General features: G+C 35.2%; 3 protein-coding genes across 3 annotated transcripts in view; 2 read left to right on the top strand and 1 right to left on the bottom strand.

Moving 5' to 3' along the window:
- LOC106668487 overlaps positions 1 to 8,285 on the top strand; it is a 28,669-nt gene extending 20,384 nt beyond the window's left edge. Inside the window, exons 3-4 of the mRNA XM_024226091.1 lie at positions 6,744 to 6,856; positions 7,564 to 8,285. Coding sequence (XP_024081859.1) covers positions 6,744 to 6,856; positions 7,564 to 8,158 — 708 coding nt within the window. The 3' untranslated portion in view covers positions 8,159 to 8,285. The remainder of the gene's footprint in view (positions 1 to 6,743; positions 6,857 to 7,563) is intronic.
- Positions 8,286 to 8,716: 431 nt separating this feature from the next.
- LOC106668539 (YEATS domain-containing protein 4) lies at positions 8,717 to 12,509 on the bottom strand. The gene is made up of 5 exons (XM_014397392.2): positions 12,369 to 12,509; positions 9,528 to 9,657; positions 9,315 to 9,466; positions 9,073 to 9,253; positions 8,717 to 9,010 (listed from the first exon to the last, which is right to left on the bottom strand). Exons 1-5 carry the CDS (start codon positions 12,420 to 12,422, stop codon positions 8,853 to 8,855), a joined length of 675 nt encoding a protein of 224 aa, XP_014252878.1. The 5' UTR covers positions 12,423 to 12,509; the 3' UTR covers positions 8,717 to 8,852.
- A 206-nt stretch (positions 12,510 to 12,715) lies between these two features.
- LOC106668511 lies at positions 12,716 to 17,630 on the top strand. Its single transcript, XM_014397352.2, has 8 exons — positions 12,716 to 13,015; positions 15,470 to 15,587; positions 15,647 to 15,855; positions 15,918 to 16,035; positions 16,094 to 16,465; positions 16,773 to 16,915; positions 16,998 to 17,318; positions 17,375 to 17,630. Exons 1-8 carry the CDS (start codon positions 12,936 to 12,938, stop codon positions 17,622 to 17,624), a joined length of 1,611 nt encoding a protein of 536 aa, XP_014252838.1. The 5' UTR covers positions 12,716 to 12,935; the 3' UTR covers positions 17,625 to 17,630.
- The last annotated feature ends 11 nt before the right edge of the window (positions 17,631 to 17,641 follow it).

Below are 17,641 nucleotides of genomic sequence, written 5' to 3'. Positions count from 1 at the left end.
ATCTCTATTCCATTGAAAGATAGCTTGAAGCTTTTTCTTTGAAGTTGAAAAACGTCTCAAAATATTGAAATCAAACAAAACTAGACACTTTACTTCCTTCCGCAAGGTACGAAAAATTTCGCATCGACAGTTTAAACATGGAACTGCGTTTCGAAGATCTTGGCCCGTCTTTCTTTCAATTGAATAATAATAATTGTTTTTTTCATTGGTGTGAAAGTCATTAACATCTAAATTATAGTTCGTGAAGCAGAAGTAAGCTTTCAAAATTGGTTTTCATCCGATCTGCATATCTTTACAGAACAGTTGAATCTTGTTTCAGAAACGTTTAGGTTTAAAAAAAATGTGAAATCCTTAATTCTTACTATGTTCGTAATTAAACTTTTCGTAATAATAAATAAAATAGTAAGACATTTCTTGTATCACTAAAGACTCATTAAAATCTTCATTAATAAATATTAAATGCGTTTTCACTCATTACTTTTTACATTCCAATATGCAAAATCACGTAAAAATCCTATTAACGGCGTCTCAAATGTGTTGCCTAAGAAATCCATAAATTTTGCTATATTTAGAAGGTACAACTTTTTATTATTCATCTTTCGATGAATTGATCCTATTTCCAGATCGAGAAGGAAATTACAACGTAAAATTGCTTAGTTCATTTACAATTATAGTCTGGTGTATCAATATTTGACCTTATTCTTTTCTTATGTTCTTATGCTTTTTTAATAGCTTCATCTACGTCTTAAAAAATTAATCTTTCTATCTTTGCAAAATCACCATCATTGTCAGTCTCTCTTCTCGTAGATTTTTTCGGCTTTAAAAAATTATTAATTGAAAAATAAACAGACATTCTTTAATAAATCCCAAGAGATTACATGGTACAGAAAGAACACTACTTCATAATTAATCTCTCTATGAAGGACGCAGATATCAAGCAGGGAAGAACCTTTCTTTCGAAAAAATGCTTGCACAACTTTAGACCTCTGTCTGCTCAACGAAAATTCGTTACTTTCTTTCTATAGGAAGATCGGCTTCTTTCAGTGTTTCACATTCAACTTTAGGCGTAAGGCTTGAATAATGAATTTTCTATACAAAAACCGAACATAATTTTAGGAAAAACTGCTTCATCATTGGACAGTTTTTATGTCACAAGCATAAAATCATACAACAGTACTTTTTAAAACTTGGTTGGCTTGTTAACAAAATATCTGAAATCGTTTCGCCTGCCTTTCAAAGTATCGATTAGCAAAAACGCCATAGGTTACCTGATAATTAAGACCTTCTTGCCTGAGACATGTTTTTGTGCTTCAGGTCCAAAAATTTCTAACATTTTTTCGCATCAGAAATTGTACGGAGAACTTACGCCCATCTTTCTTCCAGTGAATTGTTTCTGAACAATTTTAAGCAATTTGTTGGCAAAACGTAGCAGTGAATATTACATAACCCAAAATGTTAGGTTATTTTCGAAAAGTTTCGAACTTTATTACATTGCTCAACTTCTTGCAACTAACCATCGCGACTAATTTCAAGTAAAGAAGAAATCGTCTAGCCATAAAACCTAGCGTGAAGGGGCCTACATTAAAACCAAGAAAATCGCCCTCATTCCCACACAGATGGTTTTGTAAAATGTGTGACTGTAGATCTTATGCAAACCTCAATTTCGTTCGGCGGAACGGAGTCGAAAAATTTGGGTACGGCACGAAAATCCTTTCCCCAGGCATATTTTTATAAAATGTCCATTTTTGGCATGACGTATACGAAAAAAGAACAAACTGGGTTTTTTCTTGTAAATTCTTGTTTTAAATACGCCTACAATGTCTCATTTTGCGCAACGATTCTCTCCTAAAAATGGAAACGTTTCATGTAGTAGCATGTCTTTCATTACAAAAAACATCTATGTAATTATAATGCTGAGTTGAAAGTTTGGCCTTGTTTTATCATTTCACAACCCAAAAATTTTTTGTACTGCCAAATTTAAATTGGCCGGAGAGATTAACATTTTTCTAGATTAGATATTCACCTTTGGAAAGACTTAATATTTTTCATGCAGTGTTTCAATTGATTCTGTTAATTCTAACTTTTTGATACAATCGTAAAAACTTGTCACTCGTTATCACTGAGGATGAAATCACAAGGCCATTTCAGTCGGTTTGTGGTCTATCAGAAAGTCTGGCGCTGAGTTACTAAGGGATTAGGATGATAATGAAGGGAGGAGTGTAAATTTTTATTTTGGGAGTATTTATTGATGCAGGAATTGTGTGTTGAGGAAGGATGAGATTGGACATATAAAAATTTACTTTCAACTTAGGCAGGGCTTTGGCTAAGCTCTTTGCATACCAGAAGGTTCATGTCGGTTAATCTTTTATTATTGAGGTCTAAAAGTCGAAAGAGAAGTTCGTATTGTCTTTTCGTTCAGGCTGGTATGATAATTTCACGTGAGACGTTTACCGATGCTTAATCGTACGGTTTATCGTCTGACTATAAAGGCCATTTAAAATTTGTTCGGTTAGTTTATATTCTCTGTTCCTTAACTTATAAGAATAAGTCCTCGGTTTAATGGGACAGTAAACTAAGACAAAGACATGCGAAAAACTGAGGCATATGTATAAACCCCGACCAGCAGAAACAAGCTTGTGCGGAGAAACAAAGGAACACATCCTTCGTTTGTACGAAGGCCTATGAAGACTGAAATTCCTACTCCTGGGTGTGGAAAAGTCAAGGCCTGAAGGATACACATGGGAGTCCTGTACAAAATTTTAGGATCTGGTAAAAAATCTTAATGAAAAACTCGAGGCAATGGTGGAGATTGGTTGCGGTGCGCAAGGTCGTAAAAAGGCCGATTACTTTTAATCTTAAAACTAGTTTACAGTTGAACGGAAGGAGGTCAACTTCATTCTCTCCAACTTAATTATAAATTATAGCTTAATTATAACTAAACATAATTAGTTTACAGTCTCTCAAGTCTGTACGTTTTATATAATTTACTTCGTATAGTTCGCCATCTGATTCTAACTAGAAAGGCAATTTTTTCGCACTGTTGACATTTAATTATAAGTATGAATTTTACATGTGTATGGTGATTACTGACCGTTAATCGATAATTAATCAGAAATCGTGAGATGCGGTCTGGTGAGATGTAGGTTTCAGAAAAACATTTTCTTTATCGTGCCAACGTTTCGTTCTTTATTGAAATCATCTTCAGGGCCTGGGATTTACAAACATTGTTTACATTTAACAAATACATGTAGGATGTGGAAAAACGTGAATTTATACAATGCAAAATATTTTTTTTTATTCAATCAATTCAATTTACAATTTATTTCATACAGTATGTCATCTGATTCTAAAGTTATAATTAACTTGATACAGTACGTCACCACGAAATATAATTTATTTGTACAATTCAACTGATTCTTCTTCTTTGTGTATACCTATTCGCTTTAAAAAGGAATCCGGAGCATTGGCTGAACCATTGCCGCAGGTTTTTCAGCCACGAAATTCTTCTCCTACCAGGACCGCGTCTCACTTCGATTTTTCCTTCTAGAATAATCTTAAGCAGTTCATATTTTTCCGGGTGGGGTAGAGCATGATACCCAAGTTTTTTTCTGTTGTGTTAATTTTTGTTGTTTTGTTTATTCTTCTATGTACCTCCGCGTTTGTGATGTGTTCTGTCCAGCTTAATTTTAGCATCCTTCTATAGGTCCACATCTTGAATATCTCAAGCTTGTTTTAGTGTCCAAGCTTCGGCACCATTGGAAAAGACGTAGCATAACCTTATCCTTAATCCCAGATCAAGTTCGTGACCGCACAGTACCCATTTCATTTTAATAAATGCCGTCCATGCCTTTTCTACCTCTGCTTTTATTTCTTTAATGGTCCCATAGGTCGTTCAACTGACGACTTTCATCTTTTGGACCCTCTCTAAGGTGATACCAGTTCATCAGCATCTACGTCCGTGATAGATGTCTTATTGATAACCATAAATTTAGTCGTGAAGACTTTTAGGGGTGACGGTGGCCGCAACGGTTAAGTCGTTGACAAGGCATCACTGTAAAGGACACCAGCTTCACGAGATTTATATAACCTCTTAGTTAAATAAATTACCATCGAGAAAAAAAAGTATCAAGTAGGTTTTGTAATTCTTCTTGGCTGTTTGCGATTAAAGCATCATCGTCCGCATATCGGGTATTATTTATTAGAGTACTGTCACTTTTACACCCTCAGTAGTGGATGCACCCCTGTCTCCCACCATTATGTTGATGTCACCCGATGTGTAGCCTTCTCTCTTTTTTAAATTATTTCATTTGTACCTTGTACACATTCGTACGTATTACAAATGTGGTTACAACACGTTTTTTCACACGGTCACAACACTAACACTAATGCCAGCGCTGAACCCGGAGGACACACGCCATGAGAAACCAGTCATTGCTGGCCTGTGTGAGGGATTAAGGAGCAAGAAGGTCTTCCTTCTCTCCTAACATTTGCTTTTTGGTTCCAGTAAAGGATTGCGATAATGTGGATACCTTTATCATCCACTAATGTTGCACTTTATCTTAAGCTTTTTCGAAATTAATAAAACAGAAATACCGGATGGTTGACCTCCCTACGTCTCTGTATTAGGACTGTTTCTCTGGTTCCTAGTCTGTGGCGAAATCCAAATTGTGATTTGCTGATTTGGTTTTCTAGTTTCAACTGATTAAACGTGAAGAAACTATATTTCAATTCATGCAATTTGTCAGCTGGTTTTAAGCATGAAGGCTTTTGTTGTAATTATCTGATATGATCCGTATTAAGCACAACCGTTCATCTGATTCTAAATTTTACCATCTTATTAAATAAGATGTTAATTAAGACACAGTTTCTTCTTAATTGGCTGTTGGGCTAAACGTGTGGATCAACCAGGTCTAGCTGTAGGATGACCTGTTCCTACTTCCATCTACACGGCTCTACGTTTAATACTTCGATCAAAATACGTTTACACACTTTTCCGACGAGTGGGATTGTCTTTTTCCTAATGAGTCTGGAAGAAAAACGCCCACGTGGTCTTGTGAATGAAGCCGCAATTCCCGATAGTCCTATTATTTTTAACTACTACATATACATCAAATATGTTGCACAATTCGCTGTAATTTTTTTTTCTCGGCTAGATTTTGAATAAGGCACAGCTCATCGATAAATCGTATAATCAGTTCCACAAAATGAAGATTCTCCAATTATTGCTATTAGCCGCAATCGACGACGGTGATTCAAAGGGGAAAATACACATGTATACGCAATTAATCCTGAAAAGGCTTTCGCCCACTCGGAACAAAAGTAGAATAATAAACTATTTCATATTGCCCTTCGTTGCTACGTCGTTTTGTTATTCTATGTAGCATGCATGAAACGATGTTTTTAAAAATAAATTTATAGACGTGTATTGATGAATTTGTGTTAACGAGGTATCAATTGCTAGAGAAAACATGGTTCCAAGACGCAGGCATCCCTTTCCATGTCAAGTATAAGCTTTTTCAAATAAATTTAACCCTTTCGAAGCTGCAAGAAACCCTTTCACTGTCAAGAGTAAGCTTTTTCAAATCAAACGTAGCCCTTTCCAAGTCAAGTGTATGCTTTTTCAAATTAAATGTAGCTCTTTCCAAGTTGCAAGCAACCCTTTCCATGTCAAGTGTAAGCTTTTATAAATCAAATTTAACCCTTTCAAAGTTGCAAGCAGCCTTATCCATATGACTTGAACCCCTTTCCAAAGCATATGCAACTCCTTACAACTCAATTGTTACCCATTTTATCTCAATTGTTACCATTGAAATCTTTTTTGAATGTTCACTTTATAAATAGGTGATGGGCCTCAGAATTCACTGGTAGAAATTATCACGATTTTTTGTTTATATATATATATATATTTTTCCCCCTCAAAACTTTTATTAGCACAAATATACATCAAGCTAATGAAAGTTAATTTTTGAAAAATGAAGTTTTTCTTATAAAACATAATTATTCATTTTTACAAAAATGAAGAAAAAAATTTAAAAAAGTTTATTTCGTTTTTTCAGAAAGTACAAAAATGTAAACTGAATTTAATACAGTTTCTTCTAAGCTTATTTTACAAAAATTATAGCAACTGTATGTTTCTACATTACGTGAAATCTTTGAATTTTTTTCTAATGGTAACAATTGAAATAAAATGAGTAACAATTGTTAGTAGTAACGACTTGCTTAGGAAAGGTTTAAATTTGTCTTGGAAATAATTGCTTGTGACCTTAAAAGTGCTACGTTTGATTTGTAAGAAGTTACACTTGACTTGGAAAAGACATAAACTTGTAAATGCTATACTTTAACTGCTGCACTGGTATTCTTTGTACAATTGTAATCAAACTTTTAATACAGAAACACCTTCGATTATTGATTAAGTAGTCAAATATTTACCATTTCTGTTGAATAAAATACCATATTTAAATTTATTTTTTAATTAGAGAGGAATAATTAAATTATATTTTTTTAAAGATAGTCCATCCCCAATTAAAGTTCATACTTTGAGATTTGTAAAAATGGTATTTTGTGAAAGTAAATAGGACATATTTTCAACAAAAAACGTAAATAAAAAGTAAGCATTTCATTTTCAATCCTGATTGTTGCAAAATCAACAACGGCCTCCAAATTTTTACAACCCATTTATCTTTAGTTAGTTGACAAATTGTAAAATAAGACAAGCTCATTCAGTAACATTCCATTGTTGTTAGTCGTTCGAGGGTGTCATGTTGAAATGTGGACATGTCGGTGTGGACTGGCTAGCCGGAGAGAACAAATTTTTCAGAGGATCTTTTCAGGACAAATTGTTTAGGTCGAAATCTCTGTAAGTAGGCGCCACTTATATTCAACACTATTACGACATTTTACTTTTAACAGTATGGTATCACCTGACTGGAAAGCTCGGCCGATTGGCTTGACAAACTCTGAAAGGGAAGAAAATTGACACTAAATTCTGACTTGAAAATTTATGTAACTTGTAAAAATACTTTGGACTGACCTGGAAAGATTAAATTACATATTAAATATTATATTAATTAGATGTAAAACAGACAAAAAAAATTTCCTCAGTATAAATTACTCCCAGAGTATTTTACGTTCAAGCATAAAAAATTGAAAAAAAAAAAAACAAGTTTCATTGAGCCATAAATTATTCTCCTTATCTAATAAAAAAAGTCCTAGCTTCAAAGTAACATACACACAAATGGAAATGTATTTTAAATATATTTAATATACCAGATAAATAAGTTCACCTGCAATAACTGACATTTAATAATTAAATAAACAGTTTTGAAGAGCTTACATAAAATATCCATTAAATGTGTTATCCAAACTACATTTTTCCTAAATAGTTGGAATCTAATTATAGTTGTACTTTTTTGGAAATTAAAATTTTATAAAAGTCTTATCAATGCAGGGGCAGTACTCAATCCCTTTGTTTAACAAGGGGACAACAACAATATGTTAAACAAACATATTAAATTATAACAGTTGTTGAAAACACATTATTAAATTTTAATTTGTTTGTTTCAGGCAGGAGTGTGGGTCAGCGAGGGTGGAGTGGGGTGGGTCCCAGATGCCGACACACAGAAAAGCTGGAGGTGACCAGTATTATAAGACATTGAGGAGAGACGTTGTGAATTCTGGCCTCGACCTGGACAAACTTCACGTGTTGAAGATAAGAAACAGGGAGGCAGGGGAGTCGTTCAGTAATGGTGTGATGACAAAGGACAAATTTTCCAAATACTCACCACTTCCAGCAATAAAAAGGCCACCCGTGCTTATGCGGGAGAAGACCTACGACGTGCTGGAGCCCGTTTATGTGAGGGGTCCCATCAAGGAGAAGCCAGGCCAAGTCTTTGAAAAAGAGCAGGAACCCCCAACGACAAGAGTTAAACTTCCAGAAATAAGGCAACCCCCTATGTCAGCCATCGCCAAAAAGACTAGGCGCACTCCATCCAGGAGTGATTCATGTACTCCGAAAAAACCCCAGCCACAGGTGCAACCGCTGGCAATTAAAAAGGATGCAAAGGTCAAATCGGCACCTAGAAGACACGCTTTCAGACCTCAGGAACTTTCTAAGGATATTTTACCTGAAAGCCCAACAGCCTTCTGGTTCCCGATTTAGCACTACTTTTTCGGTCTCCCTAAAAACCCACAAAAGAACAAAAAGTGATAATAGTTATATTTGTAATTTATTTTTGTACCAAACTGTAAGTAAATCAATTTTATATATGACCAAAAAATATATAAAAATTTAACTACAATAGTGGTTTTTTGTTATTTCATATAAAACCCCTTAATCAGAAATAATGCCTTAAACTATATAACTTTTAGAAGTGGTTAGACCATTTTTTAATTTAAATTTAGGCAATTAGATGATTATTTTCCATAGAGCTTCAACTTGAATAGAATTTTTGTACGAATTTTCTACTTTTAAAGGTGCCAAGTTTATGTATTTGCATACTTTCATACATAGCTTTGATTGCTGAGCTGGATTGCAAAATTGGATCAACCCAATTTTTTGTTTTTTCTATCATTAACAATTTTAAATAAATATATACATTTTTTTAGGCCAGTAAATCAGAAATAAAATTATTTAAATATTTTACAAATTTTACCTAAATATTTTATATTTAAGAATAATGATCAGCATAATAAAATAAAACTTTATTACATTGTAAGGTATAAAATTCTTAATTACATCAGCTTACATTTTTTAATGCTGCACCACACTTTATATACATAATAACAAAAAGTCTCTTTTATACAAAAGTACACAGTGGTTGAATTTACAGTCTTTTTTTACCCTTTTCCTCAGGTCATGTGAATTCACATTTGGAACGTTCGATTTCAGATTTGAACTTTGCAATGGTCTCTTTTGCCAGCTTGAGTTTTTCCTTTAACTCTTGTATTTTCTCCCGTATTTTTGCCTTGCCAGCCATTATGTTGTCCAAGGAATTCTGCTTTTTTTGCTCAACTAGAAATTTTAAAAAAATAGTTTTAAATCTATTCCTTACCAGATGGACATATCTTCCTTACAGTCTGTTTCGTGCTTCCATACTCCAGATGTAATAGGGTGAGTTGTCGTCAAAACGTGATGCATAAATGCTGTAGGGTCGAGGAAAACGATCTCTTCATACGATTCAGCGACTAATGTATTCTTCCCCAGAAGGGCATCATTTTCCGATTGAAACAACTTCAAAACGTGGTATAGGGTAACCTTAAAATTTAATTATGTTGAATTCAAAGCTATTTCACAATTTTTAATTTGTTAAAATTACCGGTCTTTCGTTCGAGTCGTGAAAGTATATTTTGATGACTATTTCAAACTCCCCCCAGCCCGTTTCAGTAATTTCATAGGGTGGTTTCAAAACCACCCGATTCTGGTTGGCATAGCTCTCGTGAAGTTTGAAATGAACCTTTTTGACATAACCTAATCAATTTGATTAATAAATAAAAGCAATTTATTTACAAAAATTGAAATCGCTAAATACTTGAAATGTCTTCATTGTGATATGGCTTGACATAAACAGTCCATTGATGGGTGTGTCCATCCTCCTCTCTTTTCTCCCCAAAATACCTTGCCACATTCCCATAAACGATAGGCTTCACAACAGTAACACCCTGTAATTGTTTTAAATATTATGTATATTATTTTTTTTTTAAATACAAATTACTTGTATTCCTTCCAAGTTGTTAAAACTAAAGGCCCCCCATACACCTGCGAACAAATTGCACAACTGAGGCTGTTGTGCAAACAATTGTATAGTGTATGGTGTTATTTGAGGTGCTGTGCAAATGTCGCATCGTGTATGGGCTCTAGCGACATATTGGTGTTACCATTTCTAGTAATTCACCAAAAGTCATGGGGTGGTCCATTTGCAAATAATAAGTCGAGTGGTGAACTCAATTGAAGAGGAGATTTGCTTGGCTAGAAACTGACTTTTTCTTTAACCATCTTTGCTTCCTTTTTCTTTTTTTAACACCAACATCCAACGCACTAGAAATTATTATAGCTAAATAGGCTGCGTTGCGAGACACCATGTTATCATTAAAACAAGACAAAAGCAACTGGAGTTTGCAAAAAAAATGTGTGTAGTGTATGGGGGGACTTGTTTGCACAACAACCTGTTGTACAACGTACATTTGCACAATTTGATCGTAGGTTTATGGGGGCTTAACGCTGTATAATAAAAAATTAAATTAATAGTCAAGTGTAAAACAGGGGCAGTGCATATCTGCTCCACTACAGCAATGGAAACACTCCACTTTCCAACCTTACATATTTATTCATTTATTACATAGTCCAAATAGGGAAGCAGCCCCAAAATATAATAGTCAAAATAGAACAACAGTCATAATAACAATAGATAAAAATAGTGTATAAAAAGTAAACAAACAAGACAACAGTTGAAAACGTACATGTAAATAGAATTTATTGCAATGTGAAAATGAACAGGCTGACCAACTAGCCCAAAAAAAGGTAGCTCTTTCTCTCACCCATGGGGTCAGAACCACAACTAGGTGCACTGGAGTGTGTGTGTAAGTTGGAACTAGAAAAACGACGAGAAAGAAAAACTCAAGCACTGGACAAAAACACCAGGTATGAAGCAAGCTAAGAGATCTATAAATCACTCTAATGGAAGCCAAATCCTTCAGCAACCAGGGTTTGAGGAAAATTATATGCCTCTGAACTAGGAACCAGAAACATCGGCACATATCCTTGAAGAACATGAAGCATTAGCCTGGTTATGGTACAGCCACTTCGGTAAGGCAATTCTCACACCAAAAGATGTGCACAATGAGGCACTAAGGAAAGTGCTTAAGTCTTATAGAAAGAAGTGCACTTTCCAATGTATGGATATAAGTTATAGGAGTTCCGAAATAGATCTATATAGGTCGAAGAGGAGGAAAGGATTTTTAAGTTCCTTTTTCAACTTTCAAAGATATAAAAAAATATATTTAAAAAAATTAAATAAATAAATAACAAAATTTTTAAAAAAGTGTCACACTAACTTTTTTATCTCACCCAAGACCTAGCATAAAAAATTAATTGAATTAATTAATATGATCAAATAACAAATGGATTATGAAAGTGCTTATAGTGCATGTGACTGCGTTGTTAGTTTATGTACGAACACATCAGAATATGTCCACCATTCAAACAAGGATCTATTCTGATGTTCAGTCCACCCTGTGTATTATACTTTTGTTTTCTTTTTTTTAAATGCCTTATGAACTCACATGTTATTCTGAGTACATACATATTTGTACCATATATATTTAGTTGGGGAAAGGAGTGGGGCCAGGGGTTTCCGTGGGAATCAATGCGTAGTCTACAAGCCTGAGTCTATCACGCTGACCAGTCAGCTACCACAGTCCACCGCATTGTGCAATAGAATGGGGAAGTCTAAAAAAGATCATAAGAAAAAACTAATAAGTATTGTTCAATAATAAGTGTATACCACAATTGGGATATTTGTAGGCCAAAATGGCAAAACATCACTGATTTTCATAAAAAAGCATTCGGTATTCTTCCATATCATCCTTTGCTGCAAACGATTCATTAGTATTTTTGGTTTTTACTTCGACCTATTTGGACATATGGAACGGAACTGTGGGGTACTACCAAGCCATCTAACATCCAACGTTTTCAAGCTTTATAATCAAAAGTCCTCAGAAGAATTCTCCAATCTCACTCTTCACAGACTTTAACATACCCTCCTTCAAAGAACTGATCCGCACCTACTTCCTCAAGTTTCCATTCGATCTTTCAGCCATCAAACGGCGATGGATCCAAGACCTCCTCGCCTTAACATAACTGAGTTGGCACTCATTGGCTGGCTTCTCACATGTGTCCTCTAAGTGCAGTACTGGCAGTAGTGATAATATTTTCCCCGGGATTTTTATACCATTAGAACAATTTGTAAGGTCTATAATTCATGTACGGGATACAAGAAATATTATATAAAAAAAATTCTACCGCTCAACTCAACACTTTTAAATGTGGATTTTCCACAGAATACGTATACTCGTCTTCCATCTTCGATAAAACCGGGGGCAACTTACAGTCCAACCTATAGTCACAATATACACCTAGTGTTAACACTGACTTCTGATGAAGTAGAGTTCACTACAATCATAGTATAACAATAAGCATATAGAGCGACGACGCCCGCTTACAAAACTTTTAAATTGGCTGGTCCATTTTTGATTTAGGGTTGGTTTGTTTAGTAATTCATAGGAAAATGTCTTAAGACGAAACATAGCTTTTTCAACGCTGATGACCAACGAATTGAATGAAATCTTGTCAAATTGACAAATGGTGAACTCACTTTCATTCTTCCACCGGCGTCCGGGCCGATTTCCGTCGGAATTTGCTGGTTCATTGTGAAAATTGAGAAAAACTGCACCCCAGGGATAGCATAAACAAAACTACTGTGAAGCTAGAGGCTACAATAAAGAGAAACCTGTAACAGCAGTGTAATCTCCAGGTAATTAACTTTATTATCTTAAAATAATCTCAATTAACAATATTTTACGCATAATATAAAAGCAATAAAATAAAAATATTAATACATCACTGTACAATTTTTATATGCACATATTTTTATAATTATTTGTATTTATGCTTAAGAGTGATATTTGCCGCCCAAAAGCACATTGTGGCAGCCATCACCGCGTGATAAAATTCCTTCCTGCATTACCGGCAAAGGTTACATTTGTTTTGTATATACGTTCAGTATAGTAGATATCTGTATATTTGTTTTATTCTGTATATCTGTGTATGGTCGCGTATGTAGAAGACTTTGCCGGAGGGCCGGCGTGTTTTTATAATACAGATTTTGGACGATTCACGATCGGAGCCGGCATCTAGGATTTATCAGTTTTAACACTAAGACATGGACCCAGGGGCGATCACGACGGCCGTCCTCGGATTTGCCGTAGTCTGCATATTCAGAGAGTTCCTGGTATGGCTGAGGTATGTATGTGAATATTTATTGTAAAAGGCCCAGGGGCAGGACCTGAGTCATTGCTAACCAGCTTGCATCAAGACTGCATGACTGGTCAACAATAGTTTTGACTAATCATACGAGGAATACATCTGGTTTCAGCAGGTAGCTACACCTGGCTGAGTATCTAGTTGCTGTTTCTGTATTTGGAAAAAAGTATCCAGTGTAAAATACAAAGGGGGTCTATCGTTTTCTCTTGAAACTACCTCTTTCACACGAGGCAGTTAATTGATTCAACTATACAGATTGACAAAGTTAATGCACCACTCAATTTAATTAGTTTAAAATTAAATCCATTAATAGAAATTATAAATGATGGGGTGAGTGTGGAGTTCAATCCTTTTTAAAAAAGATGGTTCCTACTCACATTAAGTGACTTAATGTAAGTAGGAACCATCTTTTCTAAAAAGGATTAAATCCATTATGTTTCTACATTGGTAGTTAGTAACTACTCCATTCAAAATAAACAGTAAAAAATGCTTTGTTTGCTTTTGTACTGATTACTCCCATTTGCACAAAAGGTAAAATTATGCCCTACCATTCTGCTACCCCTAAAGATCACTTTCAGTCAATCTTTTTCCTTTGTTGATTTCATTTGATATTGTTATTATTAAACCTTTTTTAATGACTCCAGTCAGGCATTTGAGTGTGTCTGACGGTGTCAGGGTCATAACATTATTAGCGGAAGAGTATAGCCAGCACAGAGTTGCCAGGAGACTGAGTGTAAATCACTCTGAAATAGGAAGGGTTCTTCAGCGCTCCTGAGAAACAGGGCTTCGCACTAGGAGGTCAGGACAGGGTCGACCTAAGTCTATAGACCAGAGAGTCGATAGATACATCAGGCTCTACGAATCTGAAGACAAGTCTGAAATGTTTGTTTCCTCCAGGACTGTAAGTTCTACGAAAATAACTTCAGGGTCCGGCACGTGGCTCATGGACCGCTTCATACATATTAGAAAAGTCCAGGTTTCAATTTGCATAGGTACATGTGAATTGGACATAGGAAGATTACGTACGAGTTTTCTTTACAGGTGAGGTGAGAGTGCTACAAATCTTCAGATGGGCATAATTTCATATGGAGATGCTTAGGAGAAAGGTACCCCCATGCTGTATGGTTTCTGGATGCCCGCACCGAATTGGTTGTTGTGTGAGAAAGATCTATAACTTCACATAGGTACTTACAAGACGTAATCGAATAACTTGTGGTGTCATTTGCCCCCCCCCTCAGTGAGAGACTCTTGCTGATGCTGGAATTGAGTGTTTGATGCGGCCAACTTGAAGTTCAGATTTCAGTTCAATCGAACACATTTAGGACCAACTTAAGCGATAGTGAAACCTAGGTCCTAATACCTTAGACCTAGTAGTAGAGTAGTTGGAAACGGCTGTTCTTGATGAATGGGAAAGAATTCCTCAGGATTTTACCAAAAATCTTTTAAATCTTTTCCAAGGAATGCAAAGGTGTTTAATGAATGTGATTTGTGCCAGAAGTGTAAATATTTGCATTAAATGGGACAACAATTTTTTAAATTAGGTAATAAAAACATTTTCTTTTTTAATGACTTACTTTTACAACCAAACCTATTTTTGGTATGCAAAATATGAATAAACATCAATACATTAAAATTTCAGAGTGGTGCATTAATTTTGTGTAGTAATTTGTAATTAGTGTAGTTGAATTAGTGGCAAGTGTCAGTGTAGCTGGTTGCAAATGCTTTGAAGCCTCTCAAACTCCTTCAAATGCAGTCAATTTATCCGCTTAGGCAGGTGGTCAGCAAATGCAGCCTGGCTGGCTCAACTCTAAAGACACTAGTCGCCATTTGTCCTGTATGGATTTTTCTCGTACCCAAAAAATGTTTCCCGACCACTCAGCGCGAGATTACCACCTCTATGCCTAGGACTCCCAAATTTATAATTCCTTCCATCCGTCCAACTTACATGCCCAAAATGTAAAGAATATAAAAAACAACCTAGAATTAAATCCTAGAAAGTCCAAAGCCATTGATATACCTCCTCAAATCTCTCCCATCCATCCGTTTTTCACAATCAAAACAACCAGCCATTTCCTTCTGCTCCATTGTTAAAAAAACTTTGTGGTACCTTGATCAAAATCTTCCCTGGAAACCACACATTTCCAAAATTTCCTGACACTACATTGCTTACTTCATAATTCACATGAAAGCTAGGTGTGCAGTCCTAATAAACCTAACATATACCACAGAACCGTACATAATTGGACTTGGGTGATTTCGAATCAAAACTGAGATGAAGAGAGTATCATAGATGTATCAACACACTTCGATTTTTGCCTAAAATTGACTGCAATAATAGACGTCTGTCATTCTGGTCTTAGAATGACCACGGCTTTTCAAATAGCTGATTAATGTTTACCAAATCATAATTAAACTTTATAATTTTCTTTCTAGGTACACCATTCCCAAGTCAGTCCAATGTTGGTTTTGCCATCACAACACTCAAGTACCTTATCAGAGTTCGAACAGCTGGCACTGTCCAAACTGTGATCAATACAACGGATTTAAAAAGGTAAAAGTGATCCATATGATTAGGTAAATCATTGAATACAAGCTTTGTGTGTTTTGTAGGATGGAGACTACAACAAAACTATATTTAGGCAATATGAGGAGAAGATGAATTTCCCCGTGACAATAAAAGGACGGTGCAAAAACGATTGGAAGACTGTCAACGAACTGTGCAAAATGTGCAATTACAACCAGGAGCTCAAAGTGAAGTTGCTTGCCGAGTTTGTGCCTATAAGTGAAAGAAATTACAACAAGGAAATTGAGCATTACAAGTAAACAATTTTGGCTATTTTTAATATGCTAATTTAAAAAATTAAAAACAAACATTTCACAGGGCTCAGTTGGATAACTGCTTTAAATTGTGCAACAAATGTGACCACCTTCTTTATGACATTTTCATGAAAGAAAGGCAGGATTTCTTAGTTCCTAGAAAACTTAATGCTAATAGAAAAGTAAATTTTTTATGACCTTTTTTAAAAATATTTTTCTAATGTAATTGTATGTTTTTAGGCCAATCAACCAGGAAAATTTGCTTTGATAGTCAATTTTATTTTATCATTGTGCCTGACGTTTTCGGCTTATATGCAGATGTACGGGATTAACGGATTCCCCTGGGACCACTACTCAAACCTGACTTACAGATATTTAATTAAAAACGCTGCCAAGACAAAAATTGTTTTAAATAACATACCGAAATGGAATGTGTATTCGTCAGCACTCAACCAGTGCAGCGTACTTCTGATTTCTGGATTTGCTTTTAACGTCTACAGCGCTTACCAGACTCGTTCAAATCTGATCACCCTTAACGCTGTGTCTTGGGCTTTTAATATGTTTCTCAATTTTTATTCAATTAACCTAAACGGCTGGAATTTTTCTCTTGAAGTAAGTAATCCATATGACAACAAACAATGGAAGGAAGGGAATCGGAACATCATGAATAGAAATCATTTATCAAATAAAAATATATGATATAATTATTGCAATTGAATGTAGTTAATTTATGAATATACAATATAAAACTTCATGTTATAGAACTTGAAGTTAAACAAAGTTAACTTTGGGAGATAGAAGGCTTTTATTAATTTTAATTGTATGCACAGACTGAGATTGAACCGCCTGACGTAATTCCTTGAATTCACATTATTTTATATGTATGACCTTTTTTACTAATTTTCTAATTTGCTTACAGGCTGTTTCTGGTATTATTTCATGCCTAATCTGTGCCCATATATTCTTTGATGTCAAAACACCTAAAAAGTCAAAAATTGAACCAAAACCAAAGTTTAATGGTTTCACGTCTAAAACTTATGTACCTGCAACATCAACACCAGTGTATGTATTTTTTAATAGTGTAATTTTGTATTTTGTGTATATTGCATCATAAATTATGAGACCATTTATTTTCTTTCTTTAGTGAATCACCAAATCAAAGTTTTAGCCACTTTGAAGAACAAGTATTGCCTCAATTAAACAAAAGCAACATAGAAAATTCAACAAAAAGAGAAGGGTCAATAGAGACTAGAATAAAAGGTTTAAACATCGGTGATGGTACATCAAAAGGTGTACGGCCTTTATACACCAACGGGCATGCATTCACCAATCCATACCCTGATGATTACATCGCCACACCGTATTGGTGGGAAGCAGACAATTCGGCCTCAATTTTTTCTTCCACAGCCCAGCACTCAAAAGCTGAGAGCATCAAGTCAGGAAAGAGCGGCAATTTTTCATCAAGGTACTGCTTTTATAATATGAAATTTTGACTTAAAAACTTACTCGCCTGTTCAACAGGTTTGTAAACGATATGCCTCAACATCGTGTGAAGTCATTCACTTTCTTCCCGCCGTCTCTATCGAAGACTTCAAGATCAAACAGGGACATGGACACTCTTTCAAGCCCCTCTGACGAATGCATGTCTTGCTCAGGGCATTCTGTCCACTGCCGTCGGTTTTCTAATCAGTCATACACCCCTAGCTACTTTAACATCTCACCTACCCCTACTCTCCATTGTCAGTATCGACCTTATTCAAGACACATGTGATCACAAGCGAAACATCA

Source organism: Cimex lectularius, unplaced genomic scaffold (assembly GCF_000648675.2).
Source record: "Cimex lectularius strain Harlan isolate CLEC.00 unplaced genomic scaffold, Clec_2.1 scaffold144, whole genome shotgun sequence".
In the NCBI taxonomy this organism is placed as follows: Eukaryota; Metazoa; Arthropoda; class Insecta; order Hemiptera; family Cimicidae; genus Cimex; species Cimex lectularius.
This window is presented reverse-complemented; position numbering and strand designations above follow the sequence as displayed.

Excerpts from the sequence above, each read along its gene's own strand:
- LOC106668539 (XM_014397392.2), bottom strand. The coding sequence starts at position 12,422 with ATGAACCAGCAAATTCCGACGGAAATCGGCCCGGACGCCGGTGGAAGA. Across the intron at positions 9,467-9,527 it reads TCACAATGAAGACATTTCAA|GTTATGTCAAAAAGGTTCAT; the intron begins GTATTTAGCGAT and ends CAAATTGATTAG. Across the intron at positions 9,011-9,072 it reads ATGGAAGCACGAAACAGACT|TTGAGCAAAAAAAGCAGAAT; the intron begins GTAAGGAAGATA and ends TAAAATTTCTAG.
- LOC106668511 (XM_014397352.2), top strand. The coding sequence starts at position 12,936 with ATGGACCCAGGGGCGATCACGACGGCCGTCCTCGGATTTGCCGTAGTC. Across the intron at positions 15,856-15,917 it reads AAGGAAATTGAGCATTACAA|GGCTCAGTTGGATAACTGCT; the intron begins GTAAACAATTTT and ends AACATTTCACAG. Across the intron at positions 16,466-16,772 it reads GCTGGAATTTTTCTCTTGAA|GCTGTTTCTGGTATTATTTC; the intron begins GTAAGTAATCCA and ends ATTTGCTTACAG.